At 64.6% G+C, this 27,970-nt stretch overlaps 2 protein-coding genes across 4 annotated transcripts; both read right to left on the reverse strand.

The window, feature by feature from the left end:
- Positions 1 to 9,736, reverse strand: SFT2D1 (SFT2 domain containing 1). The gene is made up of 8 exons (XM_028504031.2): positions 9,575 to 9,736; positions 6,275 to 6,361; positions 5,506 to 5,588; positions 4,971 to 5,052; positions 4,309 to 4,344; positions 3,109 to 3,167; positions 2,108 to 2,137; positions 1 to 538 (listed from the first exon to the last, which is right to left on the reverse strand). The coding sequence occupies exons 1-8, from the start codon at positions 9,635 to 9,637 to the stop codon at positions 499 to 501; spliced, it is 480 nt and encodes a 159-aa protein (XP_028359832.1). The 5' UTR covers positions 9,638 to 9,736; the 3' UTR covers positions 1 to 498.
- MPC1 (mitochondrial pyruvate carrier 1) lies at positions 1,697 to 25,104 on the reverse strand. Of its 3 annotated transcripts, XM_036024967.1 has the most exons (6): positions 24,919 to 25,104; positions 20,347 to 20,350; positions 18,080 to 18,176; positions 17,335 to 17,467; positions 3,309 to 3,314; positions 1,697 to 1,802 (listed from the first exon to the last, which is right to left on the reverse strand). In XM_036024967.1, the coding sequence occupies exons 1-6, from the start codon at positions 24,987 to 24,989 to the stop codon at positions 1,712 to 1,714; spliced, it is 402 nt and encodes a 133-aa protein (XP_035880860.1). In that variant the 5' UTR covers positions 24,990 to 25,104; the 3' UTR covers positions 1,697 to 1,711. The 3 variants fall into 3 exon arrangements, with proteins under 3 accessions (XP_035880860.1, XP_028359816.1, XP_035880861.1); XM_028504015.2 differs by lacking the exons at positions 1,697 to 1,802; positions 3,309 to 3,314 and adding an exon at positions 16,522 to 17,002 and having other exon boundaries at positions 24,919 to 25,102; XM_036024968.1 differs by lacking the exons at positions 1,697 to 1,802; positions 3,309 to 3,314; positions 20,347 to 20,350 and adding exons at positions 16,522 to 17,002; positions 20,592 to 20,595 and having other exon boundaries at positions 24,919 to 25,101.
- Positions 25,105 to 27,970: the final 2,866 nt, after the last annotated feature.

Genomic DNA, 27,970 nt, shown 5'->3' on the forward strand with positions numbered 1-27,970 from the left:
TTTCCAAGGAAGCTCACTGCAAAGTTGTAAAGGTTCATATATTATTTTTATTACATAGAATAAGCAACTTTTAGTTTAAAGTAAAAACTTCCACATTTAAAGTTTTTAAAAAAATATTTTTAAAAATCTAGACGTTTTAAGAGAGCCAAGAAAGGTGAACACACACCAGGCAGCACAGGTTACCTTAAATATTCACATCGCGAGTGCTGTTTAGAGAAGATTAAAGAACTGGCCAAAAATCATTCACGACCGGCACTGATTAAGATTCCTGGTCTTCGGAAGGGACAGACGTTAAGGACACATCATGCACGAGGGTTACAAGCATTCAGCAGTTTAATCACGCACGCACGGAGCTTCGCCAGCGCAGAACGGGCCCCCACCGTCACCGTCACCGTCACCGTGGAGGGCCGGGGCGCGAGCGCCGTCTCGGGGGCAAACACGCTGCACCAGACACCGAGCAGCCGCTGTCACGCGCTCCTTCCGACGAGTGTCCGGTGTTCAACCCACCAGCGAGGAGCAGCACTTCAAGGCGGCGTCCCTGGCGGGGGAGGGGACGGGAAGGGCCACGTGACCACCTGCCTGCCTGCCGACAGCCCCGCAGACCGCCCCCGCAGACCGCCCTGCGCAAGACGGCCCTGCCCCCAGCACTCGGCGGGCGCGGCCGGCGCCTCCGCCCGGCGTCACTTGAAACGAGGAACCGGGTTGGGAACAATCTCTTACTTTCTGAAATGACCCATTCTATGAAATCTTTACCGGCACATACACTCATCTTATGACGAAGAAATAAATTTAAACGCCAAACACAACCTAACAAAAGAACTAATTTTAAAAAGAAATAGCAGGTTGGATGTTAAAAAAGCAAAATAAGCCCTGGCTGGCATAGCTCAGTGGATTGAGCTGCGAACCAAAGTGTCGCAGGTTCGATTCCCAGTCAGGGCACATGCCTGGGTTGCAGGCCAGGTCCCCAGCAACCGCACATTGATGTTTGATGTTTCTCTCTCTCTCTTCCTCCCTCCTTTCCCTCTCTAAAAATAAATGAATAAAATCTTAAAAAAAAAAGTGAAATGTTTGTGACTACATACTAACAATTTTTTAAAAATCAGGTGATGAAATTCATTCGCCTTCTGACCCTTTTCCCCGAACAGCCTGCCTGCATGCTGCCAGCACCGACACTCGTGCGCACTTACACAAACGCAGGGCCGGGTGCGGGGGGGGGGGGGGGGGGGGGGGGGGGGCCCTGACCCTGGCGGGGGGGGGGGGGGCGGCCTGGCTCCGGAAGCCTGGCCGTGGCTGCGAGCGCCCGCGACAGGGGACAGCAGCTGACACCCGTCCGGGTGACCCGCCCCTGCTGGGCACGGCGGCAGGTCTCCAGCAAAGCCCAGGGACGGAGGGAGAGGCACCCCGGTGCTCCTGTGCCGCACTGGGCCCTGGCTCCTCCCCGTGCGCACCAGCAAGGATTCCCCCCGCCCCCAGCCCCCCCGCTCTCCCTCAGCGCCGTCAGGCGCACGGCCTGGCTGCTTTCCCCGCACACCCTGTCCCCACCTTCACTCAGGGGCAAGGCTGTGCCGCAACAGAGCAGTTTTCTGAGTCTCGGACTTCAGACTGTAATCAGCGTTGCCTTTCCCTCCGAGCCTACACGAAGTGCACTTCTCTGAAAAAGTGTAAATGGCAGCTGCCTCTTGACACACACAAAATGAATGTGTCTACTGGCTTAAAACGAGCCTCGTGTATCAGAACCCAGTGTTTCACTAACTTTAAAGAAATGTGGAATTTGTTTTGCTGGAGTCTCCACGTCCTGTTTGCTGAACACTCACCACCACGGAAGGACCCGGAACCTCTCGCCAAAGCCCCCGAGCCTCGAGGGGTCGGGGGTCAGGGGGGTATAGCCTCAAGGGGTCGGGGGTAAAGCGGCAGTGAGCCCCACCCCTCTGGGCCGCGGGTTCGAAGGGCGTCCTTCTGCCGCCTCGTTTAAGACACCGCGTCCTCTCGAGAGGACAGGCAGCCAACGGCGGCCGTTAAGCAGCGTCTCCCGAGAGAACGGGAGACGCAGACGTGCTTCCGGGAGCTGCTAACCGGGGGACGGGACCGGCGGCCCCGGCGAGCTCACCTGGCGTACGGGATGTAGGACAGGCTGTACCTGCAAGAGAAAGCCCCGCTGCTAAGACCCGCCGTGTGACACCGCCGCGCAGTCCCCTCCCCGAGGGGCCCCACCGCGCGCCTCCCGAGGGAGGGGCCGCGTTGGGCACGCGACTCTGGTGCACGCCGGGGTCTGAGCGCGTCCTGGGCAGAGGCTCCCCGTCCGAAGTCCTTGTCGCCATCGTGGTGAACAGAAACAGGCCGCTGAGAATGAAACGCACCCCCACCCCCCTCAGGGTGAAGCCGTCACTAAACGCAGATGATGACACAGAGAACGACAAGTCACAGGAAACGACCGAGGGATTCGATGTAACCCCACCCCCCCCGCCCCCCACGGCCCCCCCGCAGCACAGAGAAGTGCGGCGACACCACCCACACACCCTCATCGCTCATGGGGGGGCGGCCCGGGGTGGGAACTCGCAGCAGGGCGGGTCTGCTGACCGCGGACGGAAGGGACGGGGCTTCGCTCTGGAGACGAGGGAAACACTCAGGCGCCCTGACGTGTGGGGACACCCTCCCGGTGCGACAGGGTGGCGTGCAAGGAGGGCACTCGCAGGGCCTGTCGCCGCAGCTGGACGGGACGTGTCCGGGGGGGGGGGGGGGGGGGCGGGGCGGAAAAGGCCCACGGGAGGCAGAAGGGCAGACCACCACCGGCTGTCACCTCGGACTGCTGCAGGGTTGGTGCCCAGAGGCGCCCGTGTCACACCGGTCTGGTGCCGGCTCAGTGCCGGGTGCACGGCAGGCCCACGCTCCCCCGGCTCCCCTGGGTGGGGCCTCCCTCTGCGGATCCACGCGGCGTGGCCTACACATCCCACCGTTTCTCTTCCACGCACCAGGAGACGAGGGGAGGCTCGGGGGGGACCCTGTGACCCTGTGTCCGTGCAGCGCCCCGCCCCGCCCCCCGCCCGCACCCTGGAGCCCCGTGTACGCCCCAGGGGACACGCCCCATGGGACACGCCGGCGCGCACTCACCAGGTCATGGACAGGAACTGCAGGATGCAGAACAGCACGGCCAGCCCCTTCTTGCGCCACTGCAGCGGCGGGAGAGGGGGCGGTGAGCGAGGGGCTTCCGCAGCACCGTCCGCGACCGCGGCCGGCTCCTCCCCGCAGACGCGCCCGACGGCAGCCCCCTGCGTTAGCCCTCAGTCGGACAGACTTAAAGCTCAGCAGACGTAACACTCAACCAGCCATAAAGCACGTTTCCTCGCCAAAAGTCTCTGCACCCGCCAAGTCACGTGCCGCCCAGCACAGGGCCTTGAGTGAACGTTGCTGAAGGACCGGGCTCAGGCCGGACACGTCCAGGCTCTGCAGCGCCGGGCCCGGTGAGCCGGTGTCGCCGCCCCTGGAGCCGGCACGTGCACCCCGCTCAGGCAGCGGCCAGGCCCGCACCCCACGAGAAGGCCCCGTCTGCACCCTCCTCACTCGCTCCCTTTCCCACTGTTGACGGAGAGCTGACTCTATATTGTGATCTGCCGGAACAACGTGAAACACAGCTTCCAGGACTTCTAAAGTTGTGTAGTTTTAGACTCCCTTGTCCATCGTAAGTTCTCACTTATCTAACTTTTTATTTCATCTACTGCTTACAAACCAACAGGCTGCGAGCCCCTCCCAAAACCGGAAGCCAGTTTCCCACAGGGACGTGCAGAGATTCTTGGGCCGGTCCCGTGGCTCCTCCCGGGGAGCACGCGCAAGCGAACGCCCTCCCAGAACCGAAGGGCGGTCCTTCCGGAACCGTGTGTGTGCGTGCGGCGGGGGGGGGGGGGGGGGGGGGGGGGGGGGTCGTCGGAACCCCTCCTGAGGGAGCACTTCTGACACCCAACTCCACCCTCCCCACAATGTGCGGCCCTCAGGGTGGACGCCAGCCGCCTGGAGGCCTCCGGGGAGCAGGCAGGGACCCCCCCGGCCGGGCGCAGGGCTGGGGGCGCAGACGGGAGGCCGGGCTGTGCGTGGGCCTGCTGCAGAGGTCCCGGGGGCCGGGGTTAACCCAAGCCCCCGTCCAGGCTCTGCCTGTTGGCTGGGGCGTGATTCCTGCCAGCGGGTTGGCCCTGGCGACCATCGCCCGCCCCCCAACGGCCCCCCGCCCCCCGAGGGCGGAGCCTCTCTCAGCACAGCCTCGAGCGCCTCTGCAGTGCCGCGCAGCCGGCGGAACGAGGGCCCGGCCGAAGCACTTACCCAGAGAGCCGCACACAGGGTGAACACGAAACACAGCTGGGGGGAGAGAGGGGCCTGTGAGTCCGTGTCCCTTCAGAGCCCGTGAGCACACACACACACGCATCTGCACGGACAGCGTGCTGCGGGCACCGTCAGCGAGACCGCCAACTGCGGCGCCCCCCCCCCCCCCTCCCGCAACGGGGGGGCCCACACAGAGGACGCTCGGGGAGTGACTCCGTGGCAGCACTGCTCTCGGGAGCCACCGCGGCTGTGCCCCCGCCAACACGACACCCAGTGAGTCGCCCCCCCCTCTGCCCGGCACCGCCGGAGGGGCCGGCCGGGGCGGCCTGCACACAGAGGGCTACGTCCCCAGCACGCACCTGGGCCCCCGGGGAGGCAGGGCAGTCCCAGGGGAGGCGGCGACGGCCAGAGGCAGCCGACACCTGGAGACCAGGAGCCCTGGGCGAGGCCGCGGCCCAGCCCGCCGGCCGCGCAGGTGGCGGCCCAGGAGCCCACGTCCTCAGCCCAGGTCCTCAGCCCGCAGCCGGAAGGGTGTCGTTGCCACCACGGGCAGCAGGAGCCACGTGACGGGACCCTCACAGAGAGTGGGCAGGGACCCGTAGGTAACCCAGAGAGGCAGAGAGCACTCCAACACCAGCCTCCCGGCCCCCGCAGCCACTCACCATCATGACGACCGTGGCGAGCCACCGCGTGCTCTCGAACATCTTCTTCAGCTGCTTCACGGGCCCCATCAGAAAGCACGTGCTGTGGGGACAGGCGGGAGGGCTGAGGGCGGGCGGGCGGGCGGACGGCGGTGCTGTCCGGTGACGCATGTGCTCCACGTTGCTGCCCCGCCCCCCCGCCCCCGGGAGGCACCCCGGCCCTGCCCCCCGACCACTCCCCACTGGGTCGCAGGCCTCACGGGAGCGGGGAGGGACGGGGGCTTCGGGGACCTGTAAGGTGGGAAGCCTGCCTCTGGCCTCCCTGGGGGGTGGGCTGTGGAGGCCCTGGCACGCTCCCCCAAGACGCTGCATTGTGGCCACTGGCCCACGCAGGGGCCCAACGCCTCTCGACGCCCCGGCAGGGGCGGGCTCTGTGGCGGAGTTAGCCCCCCCCCCCCGCCCCCGCAGGCCAGAGCCGCAGAGACACCCCAGGAGGAGCGCGCTCACGGGGAGGGGGTTCTGACGCGGCAGCACACGCGGCGGGAGGGGCACGCACCTGGCCAGCGCGGCGATGTTCCCGAAGGTGTAGAACACGGCGAAGAGCTTTATGCCGCCTGGAAGCCACAGCAGTCCGGTCCCCTGCGGGGAGACAGTCGCGTCACTCACCCCACCGCCACCGCGAAGGCTCCGGCGCCGCGGGCTGCCCTGGCCGTCGGGGAAGCGCGCCGGCCGCAGCGGGGCTCCGAGCGCGGTGTGCTCGCCACACGGGGCCTGGCGGAGCAGGCCGCTGCGGGGCGGCCGGCCCGGCGACGGCGCGGGTGCCGTCACTCACAGTGGTGGTCTGAGCGCTGCCCTAAAGTGTCACGGGAGTGCCTGAGTGTGGCACTGTTAGGGCACAGAGGGACACGCCTGTGACCTTGTAATAAAGGGTTCTGGGATCAAAAAGGGGCGTGGTGTGTGCCGGGCCCCGTGGGTCGTCTCTAATCGCACCTTCTCAGGCAGCTGGTCTTCCGCGTCCCGGGCTAACGGAACCTCGTGTCTATCTGCACGTGAGCCCGTGTGCGTGAGCAACACCACGGCTCCCTCCACGCGTGCATGAAGCCCACCCTGCCGAGATGCGCCCCTCACTCACGTGCCCGCCCTCCCTCCTGGCCCCTTGGGCTCTAACCACTCTGAAACAGCGCGGCTCGCTGCTCCCCACCCCTCCGCCCTGACCTCCGCCCTGCCCTCCGCCCCCCCGCCCCTCCGCCAGTCCCAGAGTGACCCAGGGAAGGCAGTAACGGGGACAGGACGGAGGCGGCCGCGCCACACGAGGTCGGGCTCACCAGGATGGAGAAGAAGACGCCGCTCACGAAGCAGACGGCGAACCACTTCAGCCTCGTGCTGAAGCTCAGGGAGGCGCCGTCCAGGACCTGCAGGGGAGCAGCTGTGTCCTCAGGGGGCCAGGCAGGCCCCCGCCCTGCGCTCTGGGTCCCCGGACTGTGAGGGGGGCACCGACACAGTCCGGGCACCGGTGGCCCTGAGGAAACACCACTGCTGTCGGCAGGGGTGACCCGGGCCTGGGCTCACGTCCAGAAAGCCCCCACCCGCCAGGGGCAGCGCAGACACCCCCATGTGGACACGAGTGACCCAGGGGGCGAGATGCTGTGGAGCAGCGGGCGGTCTCGACAGCGGGGAGAGGGGCAGCGCGACAAGAAAACGCTGACAGACGCTGAGGCTGGGGCGTGGGCGCCACGTCTGTCCGGCCGCTGAGGCTCGGTGATGGGGTCCTCGCGCAGGAACTGCGTCAGGAAGGGCAGGGGCAGGAGCCCAGCGCAGAGGAGGCTCTAGCTGACACAGCCAGCGTCAGCATCAGTGTCAGCGTCAGCGTCATTGTCAGCGTGGGGCTGTCAGCGTGGGGCTGCGGTGTCAGCATCGGGGAGGCCTGAGCAGGGCGGGGCCCTGGGCCCCGCCTCCCACCAGGGCTCCTAGGCTGGAGGCTGGGGGCGAAGTGCGGCTGGCCGCAGGGGCCCCAGGGTGCGCAAAGGGGCAGAGCCACCTAGTCCTGACGGGAGTGTCCACCATCAGACACGGCGACTGTAGAGTTCACTGCTAACCAGCCCGAGAAAGCCTCGGGTGGCTCCCCGGCCATCGGTGAAACACGGCTGTGAAGGGGCCGTGGACGCCACACGCATGCTGCCCGCACTGCGGGGGAGCCGGCTCACACGGGGCAGCCCCGCACGCGCTGACCGCGGCCCGGCACACACACGGGACCACACGCACCACTGGAACTCGCTCTCCCCACACGGCTGCACGGGCGTCGACCACAGGCGCCCAGCAAACCAGAAACACCCAGCAGGAGCTCGCACCCCAAAATGAAAACTCCTCATGCTCATCACCACACACGCTTGTAATAAGACCGCATGCTTGTGGCATGTTTTCAAGAGTGAGGAAGCACAAAGTTGTATATGCAGAAGCTCAGCATATCTTTGGCTACATCCTTACCTGCGTCGATTCATCTGTGAATCCTTATGTAGCATGAAAAGTAGATAAAAATAAATATTCCGTCAAAGCAACATACATCACTTTTTAACAGACTTTAAATGTTTTTAAAATTTCCGCTTAACTCAGGCATTCCTGTTTCCAGCCACGACACTTGCTTACACAGCAAAACTGACCCGTGGGTTCTAACCAGAGAATGGTCTTGCCTGTAACCTTCTAGAAACGTCTGAGTTTCACTCTTTGACCGGGGACAACGCCCATCAAGCGCATTCTAACGGCGTGGGACGGAACGGAGCCCGGAGACTGCCCACGACCGAGGACATGGCCTTCGTGCTCCTGGGAAACGGGGACAACGTCCTGAGAACGATTCCGAACGGCACTGTGAGTCCCCAGTGACGCGAGGAGGGGGAACAGGAGGGGAGAAAGCACCCACTGCACTTCTCCCACAAGTGTAACCGCCCCGCGGTCAGTGAGTTCGGCCGCTGGTTTTCAGCGGCCAGCGCACCCCGATCCCGGCGGGCCCGGCTGTGTGAGAGCAGGGTCCCCCCCACCCCCACTCCATCTGCCACAAGCCGACCTCGGCAATGAAACCGACACCCGGGCGGTCAGGGGAGCGGGAACGGAAGGTCCCTGCTGGGTGCCCAGCAGCGGGCAACGCTGGGCACACACGTTCTGTGTGTGTGGGGGGGGGCACCTCACCCCCAGGGTGACCTTCCTCCCCCAGCACACCCTGGGCCTGGGGCTCAGACCCGCCCCGGACCTTCCCTCCCCAGGCTCGTCACTCACCAGGGGTATTGACCCCCATGGAGGAGGAGCAAGGGGCTGGAAAACAGACTCATGTGACCCCCACACACGCGCGCCCCCCCCCCCCCCCCCGTGCGACCACACCCTTGGGCACTCAGTCCTCGGGACCACGAGGTTCCGGCCCACATGCAACACTCTCGGAAACCAAGCCTCCGGGCTGCCGACCACAGGTCTGCTGGCCACAAGACGGTTCTGGTCACAGAGTCCGACAACATCCGGGCCTCGGCTGTGTCTCAGCTCCAGGCGCAGAAAAGCAGCACAACCAGACTGAACGCCGACCTCGGGGGCCAGCTGCACCAACCAACGACCCCAACTGCACTTGACTGTAATGAACTCAAATGTTTTGGAATGAAGAGTCACCCACGGCTCTGACCAGCGTACTGTACAGCGGAGACCCAGGACACAAAAGTGGCGGTCCCATAGACGCACTGGCGGACCCCGTGGAGCTCCGCTGACATTTCTCGCCGGGCTGTCTACGGTCCCGGTAACACCACTACACTCCGCAAACCGGCAGCAGCTCCCGGAGGGCATCTGCCCGTCTTACAGCCGCGGAACCTCCGCGACTCCCCCAGGACCCTGCTGCCACAAGACGCACTGTACGGACGCGACAAGGAGGGAGATTAGGACAGGAAGGGGGGACTGATAAAAACATCCTTCCGCAATCCTGTTCGACCTTGAACGCGCCAGTTCTGGGACAGGCACGCAAGAACTTGTCAGCGTGCAAGCGCCAAAAGCACTTACCCAGCGGTTTCACTCCCCGGAGCTCTCTCAATAGAGGAAGTGCCCTACCAGAGCCCAGAGCCCAGGCCCCCAGAGACGGACAGCTTTCAGTCCGGTTGTCAGTCTCCGCTCCTCGACCCTCCGCGGCTCCGCCCCGCCCCGCCCCGCCCCCCTGCCGAAAGGCACGCCCCTCCCCCGCCAGCACCGCGTCTATCAGAGAAGCAAAGGGGGGCGAGGCGCCCGAGGACCTGGGCTCCCGGCAGCTCGCGGGACGGAGGGTCTGCGCCCGAGGGGCGCCCCACGGAGCCCCCACCCGGCGCCGGGAACCAGGCGGAGGCTGGGGGAGGGCGGCGCGGGGCAGACGAGCGGTCTGGGAGGGAAGGCAGGCAGGCAGCAAACGGGCTCCTCGGTCGGAAAGCCCCACGGGGCGCCGGGGGGCGGCTCCGTTAGCGAGGCTCTGCGAGCCCCACGGACACGTGCGAGGACCCCAAATTCCTCCGGGAAGCAGAAGGAGCCCCCCGCATGCACGGCGCCGGCAGAACAGGCGCCGCCCCGGCCCGCGGTCGCCCCTGCGCCCCTGCCGCCGCGGCCCCGGGGACGGGCGCGCGCGGGGTCCCTACCTGCGAGGTCAGGCCCTGCTCCTCGTCGTCCTGGCCGCTCAGGACCCGCCGCAGCTTCTCCATGGCCCGGCTCCCGGGCCGCGGCGGCGGACACTGGCCGGTCAGCGGTCCACGCCCACCGAGGAACCGGGACCCGAAAGCCCTCCTGCCGGCCGGAAATCCGGGTCGGGGCTTCCGGCGCGGCGGCCCCGCACGGCCGCTGCGGTCCCGGCGCGCGCATGCGCCCCGGAGCCCCGCCGCCGGCTCGCAGCCCTCCAGCGGGGGGGCCCGGGGAGCCTGGGGACCCTGGGGGGGCGGCAGGAGGACTCCGACCGCCGCGAGTCGCGGTGCTCCCGTTGGCGCGGTCGCTGCCCCGCACCCCCTCCGGCGGGGGAGCCCGGGGAGCCTGGGGACCCTGGGGACCCTGGGGGGGCGGGGGGGCCTGGGGACCCTGGGGGGGCGGCAGGAGGACTCCGACCACCGCGAGTCGCGGTGCTCCCGTTGGCGCGGTCGCTGCCCCGCACCCCCTCCGGCGGGGCCCGGCGGGCGCGCGGCCCTGGCTCGAGGGATGGGCGGACGCGCGAACGCGCTGGGGACGCCGGGCGCGCAGGCCCAGGTGCTGCGCTCGGACCCTCGTCCCTGCCCGGCTCGTCGACTGTGTCTGGCCCGAGCCAGGTGGAGGCAGGTCTCGGGGGACCCCTGGGAAGGCAGGGCGGACGCGTCCTCCCGCAGGACTCCCATGCTCAGCGTTTGTCAGCAGAAAACCCTTGGTTTTGACCTATTTATACTACGATGTGAGCACCTACGCTTTTGTCAACTGAAAAAGTTCAGAAAAATAGGTGATAAACATCTTCCGTAAAACAATAAACCTCTATGCTTCTATGTAATACAAAAGTACATCTATAAATTCTTCAAGAGTTTTCCTTTTGAAGTATAGTAACTTGAATTTTCCATGTGCAAGATGATGAGATAAACCGGTAACTCTAAAAGCGGAGAGAATTTCCAAGGACAAACGAGGTTGGAGCACGTGAAATTGCCCGTGTCCAACTGGATCGCCCTGCCCTTGAGCATAAGAACTCTCATTGGAAAATACTTTGAAGGTGTAAGAAGAGGGGAGGGCGGCGGGTATAACTTCTGTTGAAGAAAAGGAGGCCAGCGCAGTTTCCTGGAAACCTCTGTGCAGAGTTCGCTGAGGCAGAACCCTCCCTTTCGGAGGAACCAGTGAGATGAGCCCGGGTCTAAGGTGCAGAGTGGCTCTGCCGGGGTTGGGGTCCCGGCTCCCCATCCTGCAGCTGGGAAGTGTTGGGGAAGTCAACCCAAACTTCTCGTTTACTTTCTCAAACGTGAAGATGAAGGTGGGACTGTCTCCTACCTTCCGGGTTGTTAGGGGGATTAAGTACGATAATGCCACGTTGACCCTCATTACTCACGGGTTCCTTATTTGTAAATGCACCGACTTGCCCAAGTGTACTTGTAGCCCCCAAACCAATACTTGCAGGTGCTTCCACCCTCATTCGAGGACCACGCACGGAACAGTAAAAACTGGGACTTGTCCAAGGCACAGTGACCCAGGTCCCGGCTGCCGTGACCCAGGCGGTGCTCTGCCCTGGCCCCACTCCTGGTGTGAACAAGGGCCCTCTTCATAGTCCACTTAGTGCCACATTCTGTGTTTTCAGGCTTTTGTTCTGTCGGTGACTTCACTGTTAAAAGGCCCCCCAAGCCTCCTGCTGAAGTTCTGTCGACTGCTCCGAAGAGCAAGGAGGCTGTGGCAGGCTTCATGGAGAAAATACGTGTGTTGAAGAAGCTTCTTCCAGGCCTGAATTTCGTGCTGTCGGCCACGGATTCAGCACTAATGGATCAATGACTGTCACCACATAAGGTGTCTTCAGACACACATGAAACAAGGTTCGGGACTGGTCGGTGGAGGACCCTGCCCTGTGTTTGCCCCCAGGAGCGGAGCTTCAGCGTCGCTGATGCAGGGTCTGCCGCAACTGGGTGGGACAGAGCTGCCACGAGTGACAAGTGGCCGCACCGGCAAACACTTAAGGCAGGGCCTGCCGCTTGCCGAGTGCTGAGTAACAGCAGCTGCTGGTGTGTGACTTCGATGATTACTGTTGTTCCCTTGTGCGTCATTTCTGCTCCGGACCCCCGCCCTCCTCCCCGCAGTCAGTGCCTCGGCCATAAACCTAGAAACGTCTGACTGCTTCCTTTTTGCTCTCCCCGTCTGCTTCTCAGCTCTGGGGCTCTTCCAGAGCCGTCGGCCTCGCAAGCACGAGACAGCCCAGGCACAAGATAGGAAGGTGCGCCTGGTGGTGGGGAGAGGCAGGGCGCGGGGGAAGCTGCCTCTCCTGAGCCCTGTGCTGAGCCGGCTGCCATGCCACCTCCCTCTGGGCCACCAGAGGGAGTCCACAGACGGTTCCCTGAAGCCAGCCTCTCCACCTGACTGCAGGGAGGTGGAGAGAGCTGAAGGCAAGCCCAGAGCGGAGAGCAAGTCAGCAAGGCTGAGGTGGCCCTGCCCGGGGAGTGGGCCATGGAGCTGGTGAGCGTGGGCCTCTCTGCAGCTAAGCCCACCCCCGAGAGTGCCCAACACTCCCTCCCGCGCCAGGAGCTCTGCCCCCCTCCCTCGGGACTCATGCCCAAACCCCAGCCCTGCACCAGCTCACTTGGGTGCCGGGGCCCGAGAGCACTTCTTAGGAGGGAGGACCATGACAACGGTGGTGGGACCTTCCCCCAACGGCCACATTGTAAGCATTTGGAAGTAGAGGATACAAAACCTTTTAAATCTCCTCCTCCCGTCTCTAAGGTTTCGTCCAGTCTGTGGGAATGCTGAATGTGTCGAACACTCGAGTGACAAGGACGCTGACACTGAGCCCCGTGTGGTCGGAAGTGCCTTAGAGTGCGGGACCCACGAGTGTGGGATAAACGTAATAATATTTAACCAGTGGTGGTTTATTGTCTCGTCAGCTTGTCCTAATCACTTCCCCCGGACATGATAGCAAATCTTGGTACAAAAAGTAACACAATAGTTTTCCTTCCGGACTGAGGCCCGGGATGCTTTGTGAGCGAGAACCAGTCCGTTCGCTGCCTGTCAGCAGGCCCGTCGCCATGGCCCCGTCGCCATGGTCCCCGGAGCCCAGGCAGCAGAGGAGCGGAGGCAGCGGGTGCAGGGGCAGGTCCGCTCGTCACGTGTGGGCGGGAAAGAGAGATTAGGGGTAATCGGTAGGAGGAAAGGTGAAGTGAAGAGAGACAGACGAGCCTTTAGAAAGACACAGTCTTAGCTCTGATTGCGCTTTTCATTTCCCAAAGGCACCCCAACTCCCGTCTGTGGCGTTTCAGGGTTTCGGTTCCTGCCCTCACCGTGGAAACTCGGGCACAGCTCTGACGACCCTGAAGACCAGCAGAGGGCGCTCCATGCTCACGCTTCCACCCACACCAGCCCTGTCCCCCGCCCGGTGGGCGGCAGCAGTGGGGAGTGGCCAGTGTCAGCTCCAGTGGATCCCTCTGGTGGGGCCCCACTCACCGCCACCCTGCACCCCACGGCTGTGGTGGTCGCCTTAACTCTGTTCATCTCCTGTGCTTCACCACCTCCCACGAGGCACCGGCTTCCTCAGAACAAATACACGGCCGCCCACGACCCAGCCCCGCTCCTCCCTCCAGCCTGGTGCATCGCCCAGCTTGCTCTCCACGACACATGCATGTGTCTGCATGTGCACACACACAGGTTTGAGTGTGCGCGCCCACATGTGTGCATGCCCGAGCACATTTTATGAACACGCAAAGTCGCAGGTTTGGCCGGACCCCCTGCTCACAGTCTGAAATTCAAAGCCCCGCCAGGAGCCCTTGGCCCTCCCGGCCTGGAGCCCTGCTTCCCCACGCAGTCTCGCCCCACCCCCGCTGCGGGCACACGCCTGCTCGGCGCCCTGCAGGTGAGCGGGCCTGTGCTGAGACCGGCTTCTGTGACAAAGTCAGGGGGCAGCGGCCCCTCACGGACTTCCCTGCGGTTCCGGTCACATCCTGTGTCAACAGCGCCGCCCTGGGGGCCTGTGGGACGGCCTGGCTGTGGTGCACCCCGGGGTCCGCCCAGCGGCACCTCGGCCCAGAAGCCTGTGGTCCTGTGGTCCTGGGCTCCCCCCCCCCCACCCCCCCAGGCCAGCAACCCGCCCAGCACTTCAGGCCCAGGCCACTCGGGCTCGGCTCCTGACGGGGCGGGGTTGGTTTTGACGTCCTCTTCTCTTCCAGACCTCAGGCGGCGACTCCGAGACTGCGGCAGACTCCAGAGAGGCCCGGCCCCGTGTCGGGGTGTCGGGGTGTCGGGGCCTCCATGCTATCTCCACGGCTGCTTCCTTGCCCACGGTGGCCTGCAGCCGTGCCTGCCGAGTCTGAGAGCCCAGCGAGGAGCCTGGAGCGCCAGTGCAGCCAGGACAGGGACAACTGTGTGCACACAGCAGGGGCTGTGGATGTGGGGTCGGCCCCGGCCAGTGCCGGGCGGGAGAGGGCAGGAGAGGGCGGGGAGGGCCAGGCCGCAGCAAAGGGGAGGGCCCTCAGCCTCGCCAGGACTCCCTGTCATCGGCTCCCCTGGCCCGCGGCCCAGGCCTGCGCTCCCTGCCGGCACCCCGCCCGCCCGGCCACCAGCTCCGGCTGTGCAGGAAGCGCTTCCCCATTGTCACCTCCGCCCGGCTCTGCGGCAACACGGACACCCCCCTGAGGCCCCGTGGTGCCGGCCTGCGACCCGCGGTGCCAACTGCATCTGGGAAGCCAGCCTGGAGCCCGCTCACTGCTCTCCCGTCTGGGGCGGCAGCCGTGTCGGGCCTGTGCGTGTTTTTGGAGGCGTGTCATGTGGGGCAGCTCAAGCACCCGAGTGTGTGTAGCCGGGCTTCGGAAGGAACCGGGGTTTGCTCCAGCCCGGCCCGCATGCTCACACCTCCCTGACGCAGCCTTTCCTCATGTGCTGACCGCCACCCCCCCCCACTGCCCAGGGGCTCACGGCCCGCACTGCCGGCTGTGTCCTTCCTCCCCCGGCCGCCCCCGCACCCCGCGGGCAGCCGCTCTGGGAGCACGCCCCAGGACCAGACGGGACGGACCCCGTGTGCATGCCTGCAGCTGGGACCCTTCCCACGCCTCTGCAGGCCCGAGCTCTGCCAATCCCAGGCGAAGGAGCAGGAGCAGCGTGCCCGGGAGGAGTGGGGGGGGGCCCCATGTTGCCCCCCGCCCGGTGCTCGAGAAGCCGAGCAGCACACTGGTCAGTCTTCTGGGCGCGAGGCCACCACCCACCCGCTGGGCACCCCGCGGTTCTCAGCGCCCCTTCTGCTAGAGACAGACAACGGACGTGGTCATCTTGGAGCAACCCACACGCTTCAAAAAAAGAAAGAAAATAAAACCAACGCTGCTGTGGAGGAACATTTCACCAGCTGGTGTCGGCGCCACACGAACCACACCAGACCGTGCCCGCCCCACACCCTCCGACGCTCCGACCTCGCCGGCAGCCAGGGCCCTGCAGGAGTCCCCAGGCCCCGTCCCGGAACTGGGAGCGAGCTCAGTCCCCTCGTCTTGGCTCCGTCCTCCTCCTCCTCCTCTTCACATGGGAAGGTCAGCGTCAGGGCGCCCCCGGGGCCCCACGTGGGGCGCTCAGGCCGCAGGCGTGTCTGCTCCCTTGCGGATCCTCTCCCGTGGGGGGGGGGGGGTGTCTGGAGAGCAGAAACGGCCTTGCGGGCCTTGCTCACCAGGCGTGCGAGGGAAGCCCACCACCAGGCGTGCGAGGGAAGGCCACGGGGTTTCATCAGGGCCCGTCCTGGTCCCGGGGTGCCTGGCGTCCAGCGGGGTGACAGCTACAGGCTGCCCCTCTGGGGACCCGGGCAGCCTCCCTGTGGAGGGGGGAGAACCCCCCACCCCCACCCCCGGCTCCTCCTGCCGCTCCAGACACGGGCAGGACGAGACTCTCCCTCGGTGACGACAGGAGACCAGTCCCACCCACGGGAGAGCGGAGGCCGGGGAGAGAGGGGGCCGGAGGGCCGGGGGGGAGGGCGCAGGCTGCAGTCCCTGCTCCAGGAGGCCCAGGCGGGGCGGCGCTGCCCTCTCCTGCAGTCAGAAAAGGGGAGCGCAGCTTCGACAGGACTGGGGCGCCCTGGGCTCCCGCCTGCGGCATCAGCTCCGGTTCAGCTGTAGGAACGAGTCCGAGGAGCCCTGGACGGCATGGTCCCCGCCGAGTGGCCCCAGGGGCCGGCGGGAGACAGGCCGAAGGGCAGGGAGAGGAGAGGGGCCCTGGCCCGTCACAGGTGTCTCCCGTGGAAGCACCCCCGCCCACCCCCAACCCCTCGGGCTGCGGCAGTGGGAGGGGCCTATGTGACAGCCCTGGGCCGCAGTCTGGCAGGCAGGCAGGAGACAGAACAGGCATCAGAGGAGCTGCTCGCAGGGCACAGGAGGACAGGGTGGGGGTGGGGCCGTCCCGAGTGGGCGGAGACACGGAGGCAGGCTGTCTGGGGCTCTGGTCTCCCGCTGCCGCAGGGAAGAGGCTGTTGCTAGCATTCCCGGCGAGGCCCCACACCCTGCCACGACTGTGTCCTGTGACAGCCCTGACCCAGTGTGGCCTGTGTCCTCAGGACACGGGGTCACCGCCCAACTCCAGGAGCCGCTCCGGCCCCCGCCGAGGCTGCGTCCTCTACCTGGTGCCCAGCGCAGCGCCCCGCCCTGGGGGTCCGGGACGGCAGCCCCAGTGGGACACGGGGAGCTCTGACCACTGCCTCGGGGAACGGAGGCCGGCGCGGCTCCAGGCCCGGCCAGTTACTTCGGGCGTCTGCAGGGGCCACACCTGGGGGCGCTGTCTTGCACCCCCCAGGAGAGCGGCCTGCCAGGGCCGGGGCTGCTCCCAGAACCCCCCTCCCTGGAAGGCCCGCCTCGCCCCGACCGACCTGCAGGAGCTCGGCTCCGCAGCTCCCTAGGAGCCTGGCAACACACCCTGTCACTTGGCCCACCAGTGTTTAAGCCGTTTATTGCCATCAGGTCACAGCGCTTGAGGACGCACGCTGCACGGGGCCGCACGCTCCTTCGGGCCGGGCCGTGAGACCTGACACATGCGTGCGGCCGGCGGGCAGTGCTCTTGCGTTGTTGGGGGCGGGGGGGGTCAAGGACACGGAGCACGCAGAGTTGCCAGCTTTGTTCTCTTCGGTCCTCGGGGATGCGTTTGGATGGACGGCGTCCACACTGCTGCAGGCGGGGCCGCCGCCGGGGGGTCATCAAAGTGGCTGTGCTGGGGCCCGCTCGCGGGGAAGGGAGCACCCAGCCCTCGGGGGCCGGGGGGCCGTCCGGTCTGTGCATGGAGCTCTCTGCGCGCGCCCCGCCCCTCGCAGCGGTGCTCCTGGCGGCGGCCTCTGCGGCTCGGCGGCGGGCGGTGCCGCCCGGCCACAGCGCCAGCTCCCGCCTCCCTGCCGTCACGCGGAGGCCTTCTCGCTCATCCTGGAAGCGAGCACAGGGAGAGAGTGTGTGTGTGCGGGGGGGGGGGGGAGCCTCTCCGCCAGCGGCCCGGGCTCTGAGCAGACACGCCAGGTGGCACGTGTCTCGACGGGCCGTTCCATAAAAGCACAAGCGTGCAACTGCACGCGGCCACGGTTGAGTCTGGCCGCACCGTGTCGACTGCCCGATCGCGCCGCCAGGCCCACAGCAGGGCTCGCTTAGCACCAGGTGTCACACACTCACAGGCCCTGACACCCCGAAAGGCCTCTACCGTGAGACTGGGCTTCACCCCCCGACCCCGCACCCGAACGAACCAACGACCGCGCTCCGTGTACCTGTGCTTGATGAGCCGCGTCCCCTGGACCAGCTGGGCCACCTCGTTGGTGGCATGGCAGGCGAACAGGAGCCAGTTGCGAGGCTGCACCTTGTAGGCGAATCTCATGAAGGTCAGCGAGTAACAGCAGAGGGCTGCGGGGACGCCGGGGCGAAGGGAAGCAAGGGTTGAGGTCTCAGGAGCCCGGGTGTGGGGGCGCCCCAGGGTCAGGAGCCCGGGTGTGGAGGCGCCCCAGGGTCAGCCACCTCAACCAGAAGAGGAGCCTGTTCCGCGAGGACCCCGGAGGGGCGGAGTCACTGCCCGCAGGCACCGCGTGCAGGAAGCCCGTGGGACACCTCACTCAGAGTGCAGGTATCAGAGGGAGTGGGCGCACAGGAGTTCCAGCTCCGTCACTGTCCCCCACCGCCCCCCCAGTCGGTCGTGTACCATCCGTCACCGGAGGGACCTGCTGTGTGAGCCCCGAAACAGCTTCATGGCCAAACATCGGGGTTTGGGGTAAACTCAGGAAGGCGTCTTCCGAACACGGTGCAGCTCGAGAGAGCCCACCCCTCCATCCCTCCACGGGGTGCGGGGCGCACGAGGGGCCCACAGACCTCAGCTCCCCCCGGGTGTTCCAGCGCCCCTCCCCATGGGGCGGGGGCGCCTCCCACAGGCCACGCTGTCCCTTTCTGGCAGGGACCGTCCCGTCTGGAGCTGCTGGAACCGTGCAGCTGCAAGCCCCCCGGGTCCCACAGCCGCGCACTTACCGAACGTCATCCTCCCGCTGATGATCTCTGGAGACTTCTGCATGTCATTGATGGCGGCGATGGGGAGGCCCCAGTTGGCCACCGGGCCCCAGAAGTGCTGTGAAACCGAGAAGGAAGCAAGGAGGAGAGGCTGAGGCGGAGCCGCGGATGGGGCACCTTCCCCGGCTTGCCAGGTGTGAGCCGGGGAGACCGGCCCCCACGTCTTCAGGGCGCAGGCTGGCCGGTGAGCTGCCCCCGCGCCCGCCTGTGACTCGGCGGTCCTTACGAGGTGGGCCCCGAGCCGGAGGGGGTTTGGCAGCTCACCAAGGGGCCAGCCAACTTCCAGATTGCAACCGAGTAACCTCGAATCGCCCCGTTTAGAGAACTTTAAAATGAGACTAACTTCTTACAGGATTCCTTCTTGCCATAACTTAACATCTGTGATAACCTTTCTCCACAATTTAACGTTTAAATGCATGAACACTGGGGTTTTTTTTATTTTCCTGAGGCTATCTGACGACCCATCTCACAGCACAGAGCCCGCCCCGGGCCCTCCTCCGGGAGACAGGGACCCGACGCAGGAGGGGCGCCGCTCTGGGGCCGGGCGAGCAGCTGCGCGGTCCGAGGACCTGGGTGGCCGCACTCGGAGCCCCGGCGGCTCGGCCGGAGGGACCGGAAAACACCGTCAGGCTCACAGCGACAAGCTGGGTTTCAAAACCGGACCGGCAGCTTCTCACTCACGCCAGCACCGGGCAGCCGCCCCGAGAGCCCACCCTCAGCTGTCCGTGCTGGACGCGGCCACGCCCGACCTCACTTCCCTGCGGCTGAAACAAGCCCAGTAGCCTTTCCCACTAAGTCACAAACTGTCCCGCTGACCACAGCCTGCAGCCCTTCGCGCCGTGAAAGGAGCCGCCCGTCGCCGGCTAGCGCCCTCTGTAGAGCGTCACACAGCGCTCGGGGCTGAGCTGTCGGCACCGGACAAACCCAGGCAGCAGAGCCGGTTTTAGATCTTGCACTTTTAATGCCGACCGGAAATAACACCCAGACTTCCACAAGGACTGGCGACCAGGGGGACCCGAGGAAAACGCGGCAGGGCTGCAGAGCCGCCAGCCAGAGCTGCGACAGGGCCGGCCGGGGACTGGGGACTCGAGGCCCTGCAGGCCGGGCGGGCGCACACATTAGCCTTTGGGGCTTGGGGTGGCGCACGGGTCCCTCTGTCCTCGGGCTGGAGTGGCCCGCGTGAGACCTTGCTGCTGGGCCTGGACACCTCCCGCGTCCGGAGGAGGGCGGCACCCTCCTCTAGGCACCTCCCGGCCCACTTCCTTCCCCACCCGTCTTCTTCCGGGGGTCACCCATCTGCACTCCTGTCATTCCCCAGTGATCTCCCCGCCTCCCCCTTGACCGGTCCTTTCTCCACTTGGGTCTGTTCCCACTTCTCCCCGAGGTCTCTCCCCGCTGCCCCACCCGCACGCCACTCCCGGGGCCGAGGTTCTGGGTGCAGGTCCAGGGCTGTCACCGAGCCCGAGGAGCCGCCCGGCAGCGGGACCAGCAGCAGACACCACGCACCGTCTGAAAGTTTAAGGTGCCCGGGGACTCCCCTCAGACAACAGTATGACAAGTCACAGCACAGGGTCCCACGGGGGGACGGAGCGTGCTGGGCCCGGCACCGGGGGCCGGACGTGGCAAGGGCGGGGGGGGGGGGGGGCGTGCTGTGACTGGGAGCGGTGCCCCACGCTCACACGCGTCTCTTTAAAAGTGCGCTCGAGGTGGAAGCCACTCAGCGCCCGAGCACGGGGGTGCCCCCTGGAAGGGGCCTCCGTTCCAGCACGAGGTCCACGTCCGCCCCCCGTTCTTGCAGTGCGTGCGGTCCACGCTCCGGCGGGCGTCTGCCGGTCAGTGTCCAGGAGAACGCGGACAAGACGAACTTGTTCTGGGTCAACGGGAGAACACTCGCACCCGTTACAATTCTGAGCTGCACGCGAAGGACGCCCGCACCAACAGGCGGCACCGCCATCTCTCTGGGTTGGGACTCCCTCCCCCCCCCACTGCATCGGGGTCCGGCCCCGGGGGGACTGTTGTTGGTGAGGTGCATGGGGCCTGCAGAGACAAGGACTCTGGGGCGGACCGGGACAGCGGCAGGGAGGCTGCGGGCGCCCCCGGCCCACCCACCGCGCCCGGGGCTGGCGGCAGGCAGGCCATCTCCGGCAAAGGGCGCCAGGTCCGCTGTCCCGCAGGCCATTGACACAGACAGCCGCACAGGCAGAGGGAAGCAGGAGCAGGTTTCTTACCGTGCTGTGTGGTGAGAGATCGCCGCGGTCCGGTCAGGGGAGACACGAAAAAAAGAGAAAGAAAAAAAAGGTCAGCCGGTTTCGCAGGCCAGGTCCCGTCTGGTCCCTCCAGCCTGGCACGTGTGCCCGGGCACCGGAGCGGCTGTGCGAGCGGCACGAGCTCCCCCCCCCCGCCCCCCAGAGGGTCTAGTGGGATTTCTAATGACAACTCAGACCTTCATTACCCCTTAACTTCATTAAAAAACCTTACTTCCATTAAAAAAACCTTAATCTTCAGAGTGCTCCGACAGAAATATAATGCAAGTCACAGATTGGAGACACAGACATAATTTAAAAATTTCTAACAGAACGAACAGAAGTTAATCTAAATTTATTAGGTTTATGTATTCCGACACGTCAGAAGTGCTTCGTTTTGGACGCACAGCCAGCGGACGCTCATTAACGCAGCACCGTCTATCTGCTGTGTCCCCGGCCAGGAGGCGCTGTGCACCGGCACCCTGGCACACCTCCTCTGGGCAGGCTTCCAGTGTCGGCCGAGTTGTGGCTTGTGTCTCAGGCCGTCCGGCACGGCTTAAAGCAACCGCGTCCTGGAAAACGACCAGCTGGAGAGGAGCACAGCACCCCAACAGAACCCCGCTAACAACGAGCTCCCGCTTTCCCTCGAGCTCCCGCGGCCGCCTTCCGGGACCCCTCGGCCCGGGTCTGCGCCCAGGCCGCGACCGAGCCACACTCAGCGGGCGGCCGCCCTGCTCCCCCCCGCAGAAACGCTGTTCAGGGTGCAGCACTTCAAGTCTGATGGCCCCTGGGGGATGACTGACTTCCAGTTCAGCACTTTGCCCTTGAGTCATGTGACAGTTCACGTTGCACAGGGGCACGCGGGAGAGGAAACTGCTGCCTCTCTTGCTGCCGGACCCAACAGCCCTGCACGCAGGGGACCGTGGAAAGGACGCTGGTCACTCCACATCAACAGTGACCTGATGACTGTAAAACAGTCTGAGAACCCCGTCATTTCCTAAGCGTCCCTGGAAATGACAAAAACCCACAACTCAGCAGCCCCGAATTCCACGTCAGAGATGTCCAAAACACAGACCAAGTACTCAGCTAAAAAACCTAAAAATCACACTTGTGCAGAGCCAAACTAGGAGAAGGAAAAAAACCTTCTTGGTGTGTGTAACAGTCTGTTCCAAAGAAAGATAAATTTATAAGGAACAAACTACAATTTGAGGAGAGTAACGTAAGACTGTATAAGACAGTCCTTGATTTTCTATTTGGTATGCTGCCTTAATTTTATTACAGTGAAGGTTAAAAAACAAAAAACCCCAAAACATATAGGTAAAGGTTTTCTTGGGCTCGCCCCTGACCTTGACCCCTCGTGAAGGAGAAGGCTCTCCCCCGGGTGAGACCGGCTGGCGGAGGCGGAGGCGGAAGACAACCAGCACTGAATAGTTCCGTCCTGCTTTCCTCCTTCCTCCGGGATTGTGACCCGCGGCGCTCGTCCAAGCTCATCCTTATTTCCCTGGGCCTCCCGGTGCGGCCACGCCAGGTCCCACCTCCCTGAGGGCGCTGCCCCTGCCGCCAGCGTCCTTCCTCCAAAAGCACGGTGCGTGACCTGGGCCACGTGTGGCTCGTGCACGCCTGTGGCACCATCTGTTCACACCGGGACGGCTCGTGGGGCAAGGCTGTGAGACGGTGTAGACCGGGGTGTCACACTCATGCTCACCGGGGCCACGTCAGCCACGCAGTGACCTTAAAGGGCCGCATGTAACGTCAGGACTGTGTACATGTAACTCCTCCTTAACAGCTAAGTGAGAGCTCAGCGCTGACACCGGGTAGAAACCAGGTGCCGGGCGGGTAAAACAAGGTGGAGGCCGGACTCGGCCCAGGGGCCGTGTGAGTGCACCTGTGGGGTAGAAGCAGTTCTCCCGTGGGCTGACGTGCTCACTTGAAGGTCACCTATTCTCACCAGCTGGCGTCTGATTTTCTAGCTCAAGTTAAGACGAGGGAACCGCTGGGCTGTGCGGTGTTCAGCTGCACGGAGCGGGCAGAACTGGACTGGACGGCAGGGGAGAGGCCAGCTCTGCCCCACGCCTGCAGCCTCATCTATGGGGGTCAGCCCCACTGCAGGGGGTGAAAGCACAGGCGGGCAGGGGGCGGGAGCAGCTCGCAGAGAGGGCGACATGGGCAGGGACAGACGCGTGGGGAAAGGGCCCAGCGCCTGACTGCTTCCAGAGCCACCCCCCCCCCGCACGGGGCTCTTCCTCCAGACTCTAACCAGCACGCCCGCTCAGCCCCACGCGTGTGGGGTCTCGGGGCCCTGAGCTTCCTGGGAGGCACAGACACCAGTGTTTTCACGCGGCAAGTGAAGCGTTGAACCGCCCGACTTCCAAGGTCTGTTCCAGCTCTCCTGTCCCTCATGTGGGGAAGATCCCCCCTGTTACTGCACAGGTGCGTCTCACCTGGTGAACAAGTCCAAGTCCTTAAAGCTCCCCTGGAAACTTGTGAGTTAAAATTAACAGAATAAAGTATCTCGGTGGCCAGAGCATCTTCACTGCACACACGAGCTGACTTCGGATGTATGAGCATGCTAGGAACTGGCTGGCCCCCACACCCCAGGACCTAGGTGCTCCTCAAGAAGCAGCCTTCGCACACGCGTCCAAACACGCCCGTGCAGGCGAACGCCCGCCCCCTCCTGGGAAGGGCGGTCAGCCCCGGGGCCCACCCCTCTGCATGGCTGTGCAGTGCCCGCCACTGACATGCCCCCCCATGTCCTCCCTCACGACTCACCGCCCACTCTCACTCCTCCTTTCCCCAAATTTGGAGACAGAAGGACAGGAGGGAAACTGTCGTCTCCTTTTACTCCATCGTAGGATGTCTGAGAAGACAGCTTCTTTAAAAATACGAATGAGGGAACCAGGAAGTTCCTGACCCGAGACCCTCAGAGGGAGGGGAAGGGGGAAGGGGAGAGAAGAGGGGGGAAGGCACGGAGCCGGTGCGGCAAACCCAGGGGGCGGAACTCCCATCGGGAACAGCAGGAAGGGGGCTGTCAGGCCCGGCGCTGTCATTAGGGCTTGGTGAGAGCCCAGGGTGACAGCTGGACAGCCAAGGGCCAGGCCACTGACCCCCACCCCCACCCAGGGCCAAGGACACACACCCAGGAGAGCAGGGAGGGCCGCCCCTCTCCCTCGGGTGTAGTGGACGCCGGGTGCCCGCCAGCACACTCCCCGCGAGGGTGCGGTGGGGAAGCTCCTGTTCAGTCACACCGACCGGCCTTCCCCGCAGCTGCACCTGACCCCGGGAGGACCTGGCCCCGGGAGAACCCGGGAGCGAACCCCGCACAGGCTCCCAGCTTCGGGGACCCTGCACCACGGGGACGAGGCGGAGCCTCCTGTCTCCGCGGGGCTCAGACTTTCCAACACGCTAACCTGACCCGCTGCTCCCGCCCGGGACTAGCCGCGTCCCCGTCCCCGACTGGCTCAACCGCGCCGCCTTCTTTTTCCGGGGAGTCAGGAGGGCGGCTTCCCTCCCCAAACTCGCCCTACCGCCCGGCAGGCCGGGTTATCTTCCCCCCCTGCGGCTCTGTGAAACTGGGAGTCAACCGCGCCGCGACCACAGTCAGGACTGAAAACAAACCCTGTTCCCCTCGGTGCAAGTCAGCTGCCTGCTCCCGCGGCCCCCTGCGGGCTCCCCTCCCCCGCCCCCTGCACCGCTCACCGGTGGGCCACACGGCCCAAGACCCACCCGCACGGCTCGCGTCCCACGCCAAGGACACGACTTAAAACTGCTTCGAAGTTGCATCACACACTGTGGCGCTGCACCAAGCAGCGGGGCCTCGGCGGGGTGCCCAGCTGGCGGGGGCACCGACTCGGGGCCAAGGTCAAAGGTCCGACCCCAGGTCAGGGCCCCGACAAGAGCGAACCAGGACAGGTCAGTAAGGGCAACAACAGATCCACGTTCCCTGCCCCCCTCCTTCCTCTCTCTAAATCGATAAATTTAAAAGAAATATATTGTAAACGAGCCCCTGAAGGTCGGAGGTGAAGGAAACACAGACAGCGAGTCTCGGGCCCTCGGCCGGGCTTGCCCTTTGCATCTGACGGGAGCGGCCGCGGTCACGGACAGCAGAGCGGGAACCCTCGTCCTTGGCGGCGCAGCACTCGCGTTCGGGAACCTTTCGGACCCCACGCTGACACTCCGGGCCCGAGAACGGAGAACGGAGAACGGCGAACGGCGAACCCAGCCCCGCGCCGCCGTTTCCGCCGCCGCCGGAGCGCCGGGGCGGCGGGGGTTCACCTTCGCGAGCGCGGGCGGCTCGGTGCGGGGGACGCGCGCGCCCGCCCGGCGCCCCCGGCCAGGAACCGCCCCCGCGCCGCCCCGACCCCGCGTCTCGCGGCCCCGGCCCCCGCCCGGGATCCCACCCCGTCGCCCCGGGCACCCGTCCCGCTACTCCGCCGCCCCCGCCCCGCTGTCCCAGCCCCCGGGCCCCCGGCCCCCGGCCGCGGAGCCCCCGAGCCCCCGCCCCGAGCCCCCGGCGAGCCGGCCCCGGCCCGGCGGGTTCCGTCCCGGGAAACCCGTCACCTCATGAGGTAGTCCCGGAAGTCCTTGCTCCGGACATAGTCCGCCGCCTTCCGCACCAGAGCGCCCGCCATGGCCGCGCCGGACCCCAGGCCACCCCCGACGCCCTCGCCGCCGCTCCTCGGCACCCGACGCCGGCCGAGCGGACGGAGCTGACACCGCAGCAGCCGGCCGGCCCTCCCGCGTCACGACAGCTCCGCCCCGCCTTACGGCCGCTGGCTCTCGGCCTATGGGAGGGCTCGGGGCGGGAGGCCACCGGCGGATTGGCTCGCGCGCGCCGCACACCTTCTCCCCGCCCCTCAGCGGCGCGCGGGGCGGGGCCTCTGCGGACCGCGGCCGGGCCCGGCGATTGGCTGGCGGTCACTAGGGGGGCGCTCGGGCGCGGCGTCCCTGCAAGGGCAGTGCGGCCCGGATCTCCGGGCGGCCGGCTCCGCGCCCGCATCCTGCACGCTTCCGCCTGGGCCGGCAGACTAGTGGGCGCAGGGCGGGGCGCCCCAGGGCGGCCGCGCCGCTGTCCTGGGACAAAGGCCGCCCGGGCCCGGCGGGGCGCGCGGGTGCATGGAGTCACAGAGGGTTTTGTTTGGTTTTAATTCTTTATACTGGCCCCACATGTGGACGATTTCGGTTATCGGAGGTGCCTCCGGTGAAATGTATGGGGACGGGGACTCGGACACCACAAACGTGGATTAGAATATGAACATCTCTGGAGGGCGGGCGTGTTCACACTAGTGATGGACATGCCCCGCAGCCCAGCAAGCCCATTTCTAGAGATGCGACCCGAGGTAGACAGGCCCGTTTGTGCAGTCCCGCGCGCACAGCAATGTCTTAACGTGCAAGGTGGGCAAACCACTTGCCTGCCTCCTTAGGGAGTCTCGAGTAGGCCATGGTGCCCCCTTTGCATGGAGTACCCTGCAGCAGTCAGAAAGAATACAGGACCTGCCCTGGTTGGCGTAGCTCAGTGGATTGAGCTCGGGCTGCAAACCAAAGTGTCGCAGGTTCGATTCCCAGTCGGGGTACATGCCTGGATGCAGGCCATAACCCCCAGCAACCGCACATTGATGTTTCTCTCTCTATCTCCCTCCCTTCCCTCTCTAAGAATAAATAAATAAAATATTTTAAAAATAAGTTAAAATAAATACATTATTAAGTAAAAAAACTTATTTAAAAAAAGAATATGGGACCTCTGTGTGCTGACGTGGAGAGATCCTTAATACTCACAAGTAAAATATCAAGGTGCAGAAGTGTGTGTAAAGTATGCTACTCACTTGTGCCTAGGGACAACGGAACTAAAACTTCATGTCTGCAAAGACTTGGGAGAAGTGTTAGCATTGTTAGAAGTGACTGCATCTAAGGACGGTTATGGGGGCAAGGCATGGAGGGGCATTAAAGAAGAAGTGTTTTTGAGAGTCGAAATAGCAAGCTGTTGCTTGAATCAGACTCATTTTCTGCTAGGATCTCTGTGGCTCATACCTGGCCGTGAACTTCTGTGAGTGTACCTCCGTGCACAATGTTACGTCTCACAACAACACCAGGAAGGCTGCTGTCCACCTCTGATGCTTCAGAGTGGAGGTGGGAATGCATGACCTAAAGAGAAGCAACGAGGTGTTGATTATTAATAACATTAATAGCTATCTTTTGTTGACTGCTAGGCACTTGCACATTATTTCTCCTTCTCATGTCGAGCCAGAAGGTGGGTGCAAGGAAACCAAAGACTACTTGAGTAAAAACCAAACTGCTCCCGGCAAGATCGGTGGGGAGGAGAGACATGTCCCTCCTTGCCTGCACCACCCCCGCGCGCCCCCAGTGTGAGAGCGGGTTTCTGGATCTGAGTTCAGCCTCACCCCCTAGTATTTTCTTTCTCTTGCGAACAGTGGTTCTGAAATTCCAGCGGTCAGAAGAATCACCTGCAGATTCTTAGGAAAGCCCCCCCGCCCCCCAACTGCCCTGAACCCATAACCTCAGCCTCAGAGGGCTGCAGCGGGGCCCTGGGGAGTGGTTCTGAGATGGCTGGGCAGCGCCGCACCTGGAGAACCACCGCTGCGGGCCCCGGTCCCTGGGGTCACCGCTAGGCCGGCTTCCGGAGAGTCTGCTCCACATGCGGCTGCGCTCGAGCCTCGGCGCCTTCCGTCCCGGCGCGCCCTCGCTGAGCCGCAGTGTGTAGTGAAGGAGCTCCAGTGCGCCAAGGGGACAGTGTCCCACGAGCCCCTGGCCTGGGATCGCACTGCAGCCCGCTCTGGGCCTGACGTCTGCGGCTCTCCAGTAGGCGCGCCGCCACGCAGTGGAGGACTTCTTTCAGGTTAATCCGCGCCTTTGCTGCTGCAACACGGAGCCCGCGATGCAGCCTCACGGGCGAGAGGACACCGGGGCAGATGAGGCACCCTGCTACGTATTTTCACACGAATTTCGGAAGGCCCAACCCGTGTTGTTCCACGTGGCATTTCCCAGACTTCCTTAAGCGCGAGCCCGGTGGGAAGGAGCGTTCGGCGGAGCTGGTGGGCGAGGCTCCCGCGGCCGAGTGCCCCCCAGGACGGCCGCACCCTCTGAGCCAGGGTGTGCGGTGGCCAACTCGGACCTCCCAGCCCTGCCCGTTTGGGGCTGACCACATTTGGCACGTTACTAAAGCTCCCTAGGCCTCTGTTTTTTTCATCTAGAAAATCGAAACTCTAAAAGATAATATAAAAGCTGTATCCTGTCCCATGTAAGAGGGAAGGAAAGTGGTTTCCTGAGGTGCCCAAGGCCACATCTAAGCCACAAGAGCCCCAGAGCAGAGGGGCACTTGGGCCTCCGGCTCCTTCGAGGACGCACGTGTCCCCAGCTTCTTTCGGATTCTCGGGCGGAGGCTCAGAGGCCTCGGTGATCACCTCAGCCGCTGAGCGATCATTAGTTGAGAGGTTCTGTATGAGCAAAAATTCCTATAATAACAAAAAAATGGCCAGTGAGGTAGGTTTAAATATGATGTTCAATGCTGAGTTACATTTCCCGGCAGAAATTAAGTGAAAGAAGCCAGCCACAAAGGCCCACGTGTCATGTGATTGCACTCCCGTGGAACATCCAC

The sequence above is a fragment of the Phyllostomus discolor genome, chromosome 4 (genome assembly GCF_004126475.2).
Source record: "Phyllostomus discolor isolate MPI-MPIP mPhyDis1 chromosome 4, mPhyDis1.pri.v3, whole genome shotgun sequence".
NCBI classification, from domain to species: Eukaryota; Metazoa; Chordata; class Mammalia; order Chiroptera; family Phyllostomidae; genus Phyllostomus; species Phyllostomus discolor.

Bases quoted from the DNA above. Each gene is read 5' to 3' on its own strand.
- SFT2D1 (XM_028504031.2), bottom strand. From the start codon at position 9,637: ATGGAGAAGCTGCGGCGGGTCCTGAGCGGCCAGGACGACGAGGAGCAG. The intron at 4,345-4,970 runs GTGAGTGGCTGC...CTCTCCCCCCAG, and splicing joins TCGCCACGGTCGTCATGATG to CTGTGTTTCGTGTTCACCCT. The intron at 3,168-4,308 runs GTAAGTGCTTCG...CCGCCGCTGCAG, and splicing joins CCCTGTGTGCGGCTCTCTGG to TGGCGCAAGAAGGGGCTGGC.
- MPC1 (XM_036024967.1), bottom strand. From the start codon at position 24,989: ATGGCGGGCGCTCTGGTGCGGAAGGCGGCGGACTATGTCCGGAGCAAG. The intron at 17,468-18,079 runs GTAAGTGCGCGG...GCGTCCCCGCAG, and splicing joins CAGCGGGAGGATGACGTTCG to CCCTCTGCTGTTACTCGCTG.